Genomic DNA, 10,769 nt, shown 5'->3' with positions numbered 1-10,769 from the left:
GTAAGAATCAGAGTCTTCTCACTGATTCTTACTTACTTACTTTTCACTGCAATATTGACCTTTCCCTGTTTTCTCCACTCAACTGCTTCCTAAGAGGATGGGATGGGGTAGAAACACCTTCTCCTTTATCACCAATTCCCTATCAGTCAGTGGGGAGGTATACTTTACATTTATGGGAGGGTAAAGATGATAAGGTAATCTACAGAGAGAGCTGAGAAAACTCCAGGGCTCATAGTTATAAGAATTTTCAAGAGAGGCAAATTGGTTTTTTCTTTTAAGTAGTGAGTCAATATTACTTTTACAATTATGAGACCTTGGGGAAAAAGTTTAGAACCAAATACCACTATACCAATTATTCATTATTCCTTCTATCTTCTTTCCTTTCTCTCTCTCTCTCTCTCTCTCTCTCTCTCTCTCTCTCACACACACACACACACACACACACACACATACTCATACACACATGCACACACATTCTGGCATGAGAATACCAAAAATCATTTAGGGAGGCCAACTCTGGTCTTTTAAGCAGTAGGTAAATTTGATGTTAAGTGAGATATTCCCAAGATACAATCTTATCATACTTAAACTGATGTCTGACAATCATGAGGTCTCAGGGAAGTTATATAAAGATTTCAAGCTTATCCTTTGTTCTTCTTCAACTAGATTTTTTGTTTGTTTGTTTATTGTCATTTTTGTTTTTATTATTTATTTAGGTACTGGGGATTGAACCCAGAGGCACTCTACCACTGAGCTACAGCCCCAGTTTGTTTGTTTGTTTGTTTTGTTTTGTTTTAATTTTGAGACAGGGCCTAACAAAGTTGCTTAGGGACTCACTAAGTTACCCAGGCTGGCCTCAAACTTGAGCTCCTTCTACCTCAGCCTCCTAAGTCACTAGGATCACAGGAGTGCACCACCACACCTGATGCTTTGAATTGTTTTCAAGTACAAATGATCTTATATTAATAGAAGCTCCCTGTAAAATGCACTAATCAATCTACAAGTCAGTGTTTGGCTTTCTGTTCACTCATTTCTATCAACAGGTACCGGGCTATCTTATTTAGAAGGGAGTTGTTAATAAATTACAGTTACAAGTCCCCAGTTCTACAGTCTTGTGAATATCTGGTTATAGTGGGCACAGTATTTCTGTGGTGGCCTCTCCTGCTTTGCCCTGAAATGGGCCAGAGCCCTGGTTCCCCAATATGCAGATTATAGACTAGTGTCCACAAATCACCCAAGAGAGTTCAGCCTCCCTGACAATATTCAAATTTAGGATGGGATTGAGAAGCAGTTTGCAAGTACATGCCCAGCATAGGAATCTCTCCGTCTCAAGTTAGCCTATTTCAAAACTGGAAACACTTGTATCCTAAGAAAGCTGCAAGAGTTTTCCAAACTTCCCTTGTTAGAAAATGTCCTTACTATAAAACTATAAAATCTCAAAAAAACTTTCAGGAACTGAGAAAGTTCTAAGTCCTAGTTATTTAGTTATTTGCCCTTTTTTTTTTTGTACCAGGGATTGAACCCACGGGCTATTAATCACTGAGTCATGTCCCAGTCCTTTTTATTATTTTTCGTTTTGAAACAGGGTCTTGCTAAGTTGCTTAGGGCCTCACTAAGTTGCTGAGGCTGGCTTTGAAATTGTAATCCTCCTGCCTTAGGCTCCAGAGTGCAGGTATGTGCCACTACACCTGACCTTTGTTCTTCATAGACTATTTGGACACTTTTCTCAAGTTTTCCAACCAGGACTGTCTCCTTGAGGTGAGGCGGAGTCTCTAGATCATTAAGGCCTAAGTGGGGAAGGTCAAAGGCCTGAAACATTATTGTCTTGATCATGCCTTAGCTGTGAAAAGTCATGTCTTCTCTGAACACCCACTTGGAGCATTATTATTACATACCCTTTTGTGGTGTTAGGGGAAATCAAATGACTCTTTTCCAGGAAATCATGTGGCCATGGGAAGAGGCACTTTCTCTCCTGTTGATGGAGCTAGCAGCTGAATAACTGACCCTAGTGCTTTTTGCTTTGTGTCTTTTGTCCTATCATAACTGAATGTGTTTAGAGTAAAATGCCACATTACAGGCAAGTAATTTTATTTCAAGTAAATCGTTTGGGGAATTTAAGTCCATCAGCTGTGATTGTTGACTGTGCATGAAAAGGAAGAAAAAGTTGGAAGAAAAATTCCAAAATTTGAAGAGCAGTGACATGCAAGCAAGAAAATTCCTTGCAGTTAGAGAGGATATTTTCCCCTAGGAACACAACACAAATTCCAATAGCTGAGATATTTCACAGTTTAAAAACAGACTTTTAATATCTTAGGAATACAATTAACCCTACACAAATAAAGATAGATCAATGATATCTTGTGCAACTCATGTAGTCATTCATTTGTACTGATTGAAGAAAGTCAAGGAAAATAAGAAAAATGAAAATGGTAAAAATAATAACTGCCAAAATTCATTGAACATTTATCATGTGCTAGATATTGTGATAAATATTGTACATTGATTTTATCATTTATTCTTCACAACATCTCAGGAAGTAGGTATTTTTATGGTCATTTGACTTTCCATCACATGACAAAATATCTGAGATAATCAATTAAAAACAGTAAAGTTTTATTTTGGCTTGCAATTTCAGGGGTTTTGGTCCAAGGCTATTTGTTTCCATTGCTTTAAGACCTGTGGCTAGGCAGTACATCATGGCAGGAAAGCATAGCAGAGCTGCTCACCTCATGGTGGCATGGAAGCAAAGAGGAAGGGGCTGAGGTCCTAGTACCCTCTTCAAGGACACATGCCCACTGACCTAACTTCCTCCCATTATGCCTCATCTCTTAAAGGCACATCACCCCCCAGTAGGGCCACCTGGGGACCAAGCTTTCAACACATGGACCTATAGGGGACATTCAAGATCTAGACTCTAGCAGTTAATGTGGCAGACCTAGGATTTTGGAATTACAATGTCAAAAGAAGTTTTTGTTAAAAGTCAGGGTTGTGTACTAGAGAAAGCCTTTGGGGCAAATGCTGACCAAAAATATGTGTTGGGATAACTTGGAGATCACTTCATTTTCTGTGATAGCCAGAGCTTGAGAAGTACCCATTGATGTCTAGCCTGAGGACTGCTGTCAGGTGTTTTTCCACATCCTATTTACTCTTTTGATTACTGTAGCTGAGGTGGTAAGTTTGCTCTCACGTGAATAGAGTAGGACTTCTTTACATTCAGTTTTCCTGCTAAGCCATAATCTTGGTCACAAAGAACAGAATAAGAGAAGGTAGATACAATTGTGAAGGATTAGAGGTGCCAGTCGAAAAATGACCCAACATGCTCTGTTGCGCCGAAGCTTGAACCCAAGTACCAAGTGATCCTTCAGAGCTGTGTCCAGTGGTCTTAGAAGGAGGAGTATTTCAAGCATCAGCTCTTCCTGCCACTCTTCTTCCCAGAACCACTTTACTTCCTCTTTTCCCAACACAAGTATCTTATTTCTTCAGCTATAAGCCAAGGAATAGGACACAGAGGTTTATGTCATTTTGCACAAAGGCAAAAGGTGACTGTGAAACAGGAGGTGACATTTAAAAGAACAATAGTTACATTTCATACTGGTCACTATCACCAATCAAAGGATAGGCAAGAGGTGGAATGAAGTACAGTCCCTCCTAAGTCATCGCAGTCACTCACATGTGGGCTCTGCCATCAAGAAGCTGGATCTCTGAAAAGAAAGAACAGTAGTAGGGCTGGGGATGTAGCTGAGTGGTAGAGCACTTGTCTAGTCCATTTGTGGAAGGCCCAGGATTCCATCCCCAGCACTGACAAAAAAAAAAAAAAAAAAAAAAAAAAAAAGAGGTATCCATATACCTCAAACACGGAGTTCAGCTGGGGCCAACACTTGGACTAGGTAGAGATGGATCTGTTTGACTCTCAAAAAACTGTCTTTGCTTCTTCAGCTCCCCCAGTCTAATCAGCTTTGCTTCACAAGACTGGAATCATAGTTCATGTCAATTCCAGGAGCGACTGCCAGATGGCAGTATCTGTCTAGTCGGATTGTCAAGTGATTTACACCTTCACCCCTGAAACTGTTGTGGGAGAGAAGCAATTCTGAGCATGACTTTAATATCCTGGTTTAAAACACACAAACATACCACATACGCATACATATATGTATGACATCATATGAATGTATGCATGTATGTATATACACATATGATTCCCAAAAGGACCTGATTTTTACTCCACTAGGAGAATAGTCATATGAGAGAAAAGACTAGACTAAAATTTTACTCTATTTTCTCTACCTCCCTCAATTCCAAATGTAAGGTATTAAAAATCAGTGCATAAACTTTCTTTGACCTGAGTTTGTCCAACTTGTTGGGAACTGGAGCTTCCAGTAAACCAAACATTCCCCATACCAGAAAACAGACAATTCCAGTTTCGTGTAGATTTGCATTTCCTCTTTTGTACTCAGCCCACACAGACTTGGACAGCCACCCAGCAAGTCCTGTCCTAGTTCATTGTACTGGCTACACCAACTTCTTTCTGAAAAAGAGAAAGGCTCTTGCTTTTAGCAAAGTGCCATACTGGGAAATTGTTCACTTTTGAGAAAACTAGGGCGGGAAAAGTTGGGAGCAGAAAAGAGTGGGAAGATGGTACGTATAAGGGGGAGAGATGAGACTGTGGCGTCAAGGAAGTATCAGCTTGTCATTCTCAACCCCTCTCTCCAGTGCCGGATCCTAATGGTCCCATCTCCTCCCTCTTGCTTTCTCTCTAGGCACCACCAAGGCAATGATGGCTCTGCAGAGGACCCATTCTTTGCTTCTACTCTTGCTACTGACCCTGCTAGGGTTGGGGCTGGTGCAGCCTTCCTATGGCCAGGATCGCATGTACCAACGGTTTCTGCGGCAACACGTCGACCCTCTGGAGACAGGTGGCAATGATAATTACTGCAACTTGATGATGCAAAGACGGAGGATGACCTTACATCGGTGCAAGAGCTTCAACACCTTCATACATGAAGACATCTGGAGCATTCGTAGCATCTGCAGCACCGAAAATATCCAGTGCAAGAATGGCAAGATGAACTGTCATGAGGGTGTAGTGAAGGTCACAGACTGCAAGGAGACAGGAAGTTCCAGGGCCCCCAACTGCAGATATCGGGCTATGGCAAGCACCAGGCGAGTGGTAGTTGCCTGTGAGGGTAACCCGGAGGTGCCTGTGCACTTTGACAAATAAATGCTATCCTCCAGGTGCTATAGCTAGTGGTTGGCCTCTGATTTACTCCAAAACAACAATGAGTAATGCATTTAAAATAGCTTGGGCTTGGTCTCCTCTGCTCGTTATTTACATTTTCCCTCTATGTAACCTATTTTATTAAATACATTGTATCCAAGAGAAATAGAGACAAACCTGTATTGAGTCCAGGCTTTTCTGCAATAAACTTCTTCATAAAAGACAAGTCAACTTAGCTCTTTCAGATCCTAGACTCTGGATCAAGTCATTACGTGTATTTATATCACATTTCAAGCATTTTAAAGTACTTTCTTCTCAGTTATCTCATTTTCATACCCCCATACCTCTGTGATGCTGAAAATGCTGTTAAGGAAATTTACTGAAGACCATCAAGTTAGTGGAAGATCTGAGACAAAAGTCCAGTTGAACTGGCTCCTCATTCAGGGTTTTTTCTGTTCATCACAAGGAGTGTTTTGAAAGTGTCTGCTTTTGGTTATTCCCAAAAGTCAGTCCATTTGGGGAGTCATTAAATGTTTTGGAAATAACTTACTGGTAAAATTAGAGCTCTGTGTTATTTGACATTTTTATGTCCGTGTCTGATTAGATCAAAGAATGGTATTACAAATTTTCTCTTTTTCTTCCCAAACTTTTGATTTACCCTAATAAGTTAGGGTATTAAAAACATACTAGCTCAATAAGATTAATTTACTCTTGAAGTCAGGCAGAGTGGAACAGACCTGTAATCCCAGCCACTTGGGAGCCTGAGGCAGGAAGATGCAAGTTGGAGATCACTATGGATAACTTAGTGAAACCTCATCTCAAAATAAAATCTAAGAATGACTGGGGATGTCACTCAGTGGTAGAGCACCCCTGGGTTCAATTCACAGAATTGATAAACAAAAAGACTCTTCCTGACTAAAAGAGTGTTCATGTTTTCCTGTAATTGTAATAAAAGGCCTAATCTGCAGGTATCTAGAAAGACTGTGCCATGAGATTGTTTATTTTTCTCCTATACTCTCAGTTCTTCTCTTCTGTACATACACCTGACCATCCTCTTACATTCTGTCCAGAATGCCCATCAGATCCATGATCACAACACAGAAACCTTTATCTTGCTTATTCCGGAGGAAATGATTCCTCTCAAAAACAAATCTCACACCTGTTCCTCCTCCCTTTGGAGATTCAGAAATAAATTGGAGAGCAGAGATATATGAAGATGCTACCTGTAAGGAGGGAAGTATATGGGGAGAGGAGACTAAATAACAGCAGATACAGAAAGAAATCTTCTGAACTCCCCTTATCAGACCAAAGCATAACTTCCTGAATATACAGCCACCATTAACCTCTCTCCAGGGAAATCTCCAGACAGGAGATATTCCAAGACAGTTGTTTAAATAAAGCTTATCTGATTCTTTCATTTATATTCTCTAAAAAGTCCATTTGCTTCCCCATAAAGCAATTCCTCTCTCTGAAAGCACACCAGGGCCCCAGAGTTTGAAACCAGTGGAGGGGCTTGGTGATGGCAGCAGTACTTGCAGGGACAATAGAAACCATTTCACTCCATTGGAAAGAGTTCAGATGTTGCTTCAAGACCACAAGCCTCATGACAAATTCACAAACACTTATCAGGCTTTCAGGACACTGAAATGCCATGGAATTGGAGAGTATTAACGAGGTTTGGTGCCCATTCTTTTCTATAATGGATTCAGCAAAGTCCTTTTCTTTTGCCTTTGAGGTTCCCTTAAGGAGCATCTGTCTACTACAATGACTCACGGTGCTCTTTTAGTCAATGACCTTTTCTTTGAAGGTCTATTGGGTGCCATGTTAGGATTCTTGGGGTTTTTCCCCCAATTAATGTTGTAAAAATTCTCATACAATCTCAGATTGGTGAATAATTTCAATCTTTCCCCAAGGTTCTCAAAACAATTGGGGTAAAATAGGACAGAAATCAATAAACCTTTCCAGAGGTGCCCATCTGAATTAACATGGGTCCCTTATCTCTTGGGGCATAATCAATGTGACTGGAGATCTTGTTAAAAATTATATGAAAAAAGTCTGGTGAAGTTCCATTTATCAACTAAATGGACCTTGGAATGCAGTTTGGTCTTGTTCCTAATTGGCTCAAATACAAGTTGGTGACATTAAGTCAGATCCTCAGGAATTATGAGCAACGCTACTTTCCTTAAGCCTCAACAAGAACAAAACAATAAAAGTTTTCACTAGGAAATTTGAAAAGAAGGATGGGGGGAGGAGAAGGAAGAAGAAATAATCTAACCTAGCCCTTTATCCTAGCCCTCCCACAAGTTATGAATAGAATCAGTTTCCTTTCCTCCTGTTGATCTGTATACTGTTAATTCATAGATCCCTGACCATAGAAACTTGGTAGATGGAGGAAAAGGTTTTCCTCCAACAGTATGTCCACATATGTGTACTGAGAGTGAGAACAGCCAGGCACCGTAGTACACACCTATAATCCCAGTAACTTAGAAGACTGAGGTAGGAGAATTGCAAGTTCGAGGCCAACCTCAGCATCTTAGTGAAACCCTGTCTCAGAATAAAAATTAAAAAGGGCTCAGTGGTAAAGCATCCCTAGGTTTAATCCCCAGTACAAAAAAAAAAAAAAATATATATATATATATATAGACAGTGAGGACAAAGAATGGGAAGAGAATTCTGCCCTTGGCACGTCCGTGTTATCATGGGAGATGGTAACTGTGGTACAAAATGAAATGTATTTTGTCTTTGTCCTGATTCCTGTCACAGAACGCATGAAATCTACTTTGTCTTTTTTTATAAGACCCTCATTTGGGAAGGGTCCTGTCACATATTCAGGAGGAAGGAATGCTGTGCAGGAAAACTGGGAGCAAACTGAGCAGACAGGACTTACTGGGTGACCCCATCCAGTCTCTTAACTTTAAATATGTGATGATGTCTCCATTAAAAACTCGAAAGAGTTTGGGAGCTCCCAGAGAGCTGAACAGGTGGAGGTTCCTGGAGGCCTGGAGAGCGTGTGGGAGCTCTGCCTCTTCCCCTATACCTTACCTTATGCAGCTTGCAATCTGTATCCTTTGTAATGTCCTTCAGAGCAAACCTCATTTGAAAAACATTTTGGAACTTCTGAACCAGAAATATTTTGTTATTAATAATGAGCCACTTCTCATCATACCTGAGTTTATGCTAATGATGTGACTTAGACTGAAGTCCCTAGATAGCCTCAAGATGGGGCTGGTGACCAGAAAGAACAAGTGATTGTGGAGTGGAACCTTCAGCTTCAACTATTGACTTCCAGTAATGGTAGGGGAGGGAGGCATGGAGAACAAGCTTCATAAAAACTCACAAACAATGCGATTTGATGACTCCCAGGAAGCCGGATCTATGAAGGTACTGGGAGGGAGGCACACTCTGAGAAGGCACTAGAACCTCTGCATGTCCATCCCTTGCTCTATTCATCTCTTTCGCCTGTCTAGTGGGGGTTAACAATACAAAATGGAGTAATTTATGTCAAAGTTCTAACCCGAAGGAGTTAGGAATGACCATAAAGCTCCCTTGAGTGCATTTTTTAATTACTTTGATACCCTGTAATGAGCTTATCTTAGGAATTTCCTTTGGCCACAGTATTTCAGATAAGCCAAGACAGTTGCCTAGCAATGGCTATCTCTGCCAAAACAATAATGCCAACTTTAGCAATGAATTCCTGAGACCAATTATCTTAGTTGTAAAGCTGTTTACCTGATTTCTTCATCTTTAAAAACTCCCCCTTTGTTACAATTCCTTGTGTGTGCCCAGGATTTTCTTAGTCTGTACATCCCAAATTGGCACCATTTACTAAGAACAAATGAACTATTTTGTTTCAAAGGTCCTGTGTATCTTCTTTCTTCTTTCCTTCCTTCCTTTTTCTTTTTAAGTTGGCAAAATCTGTTGTCTGAGAAGTGGAATCCAAAGAATAATCGCCTTGGAAGAAGAGGTAACCCATGGAATCAAGTGTAGTACCTACCGAGGAACCTCTTCAACCACAGGACTGCAAAGACTCCAGTGTTTTATTTACTGGTCCCAAAGGAAGAATTTGGACTCAACAGAGTGGATTTGGACATTTTATTACTTGAGGATTTCTCAGTGGTGGCAGGCCAGGACAATATAGCCACACCATGCCTACAAGCAAGGGGAATATGTTCAGGATAGTTTGTGTGCATACTATATAGATGGATTCCTTTATTTCATAACCAAGGTCATTCTGCTTTAATCCCCAAAGATTGGAAGTGAAGGAAGTGACCAGATTTCCCCCCCTTACCTTCTATAACACATTTTTTTTTTTTTTTTAACTAGGCAAAGAACTTTATTAACCTTGTTTCAAACTTTATTCCCAGGCTTCTTCAGCTTAATTAGCTGCAAAGGATAAATTGTGTATAAGCAAAAACTGAAAAGAGCTGCAGTGTCCAAGGGGCTTGGGCTTAAAAATATTAGAGATCTAGATTTTATCAGATCCATAAAAAAAAAATTTTAAAAAGCAGTCATAATATAAAATAGCAGCTCCCAGTAACTTCTTCAAGTTTATCTTCTTCAGAAGTTGATCAGTTTAGATTGTCTCATTCTTAGAAGCCTCATCAAAATTCTCCACAAGATCTGGAACTTCATCATCATCATCCTCTCCAGTAACAAGTGGTGCTTTTCCATCCACAGATTGTTTGGGCAGAGCTTCGGCCAGTCTCCTTAAACTAGTCAGACTGTCTGCTCCAAGCTGGTTTAAGATGCTGGGTAGCATTTCTGTCAGTTGCTTTGTCTCAGCATGGCCTGTAATGGTGAAAGTGTTTGCTGCCAGAGATGCCTGAACTTTAGGGTTGTTAAAGCAAATCAGTGTTCCTTGGTTTGTAAACATATTCACCTCTTCAATACCAGAGGTATTGTACCCCTAACTTCCTTAAGGAGAACTGAAGTTTTTTATCATCTGTTGTAGCTGTTCTATGAACCACTTCTTTCTGAGCAGTTCCTTTCCCACCAATGCACACTTGTGCCTGCAGTCTGGCGAGTTATTCCTGGTTCATGATAGTTTCTTTCATCTTGTCGGAGCGGAAATGGGGCTGGGCGGGGGACTAGGGCTGGCGCTCAGGGGGTCTCTGGCAGACCAGCTGAGATTAGGCGCAAACACAGAGGGGACGCAAGATGGCAGCTGGAGGGAGGCCGGAAGTGATCTAAAACACATTTTTTGAAGTCCTTCTAACTCACCACCAGGGACAAGACTTCCTAGGCACTGACCTGCATTAAACCCCAACACTTAACCCCTTCAGTGCTTCAAAGACTCTTAATGACCCTTATATTCTTATGCCTTCCCATATCTTCCACAAAGGGCTCCAGAGGCACATTGCATTCATTTTCCATAATAGCAGTACAAAGAGCAAGAACCTATCAGCGAGCATGGAAAGTATGGCAACATGTTAAAGAAAGGGAAATTAACCATCTAAAGAATGGACCAATCAACAGGACATCCCTAGCACTAATTTCTTTAGACACTTGGATTGAGGCATGAGGGTGTCTTTTCTTCAGTTCCTGTTGTATCCCA

At 40.7% G+C, this 10,769-nt stretch overlaps 1 protein-coding gene and 1 pseudogene across 2 annotated transcripts; one reads left to right on the top strand and one right to left on the bottom strand.

Annotated features, from left to right (window-relative positions):
- Nucleotides 1-4,761: 4,761 nt before the first annotated feature.
- On the top strand, nt 4,762-6,194 carry LOC306653780 (ribonuclease 4). Its single transcript, XM_079126761.1, has one exon. The coding sequence runs from the start codon at nt 4,772-4,774 to the stop codon at nt 5,216-5,218; it is 447 nt and encodes a 148-aa protein (XP_078982887.1). The 5' UTR covers nt 4,762-4,771; the 3' UTR covers nt 5,219-6,194.
- Nucleotides 6,195-9,563: 3,369 nt separating this feature from the next.
- On the bottom strand, nt 9,564-10,333 carry LOC306655570 (transcription factor BTF3-like; annotated as a pseudogene). The gene has a single exon. The product of its transcript is annotated as a transcription factor BTF3-like (transcript).
- Nucleotides 10,334-10,769: the final 436 nt, after the last annotated feature.

The sequence above is a fragment of the Sciurus vulgaris genome (genome assembly GCF_902686455.1).
Source record: "Sciurus vulgaris genome assembly, chromosome: 2".
Classification (NCBI taxonomy): Eukaryota; Metazoa; Chordata; class Mammalia; order Rodentia; family Sciuridae; genus Sciurus; species Sciurus vulgaris.
The sequence above is the reverse complement of the archived record's forward strand: the minus strand, read 5'-3'. Positions and strand labels throughout refer to the sequence as shown.

What these genes read in the sequence shown, in the direction of transcription:
- LOC306653780 (XM_079126761.1), top strand. Translation starts at nt 4,772, where the DNA reads ATGATGGCTCTGCAGAGGACCCATTCTTTGCTTCTACTCTTGCTACTG.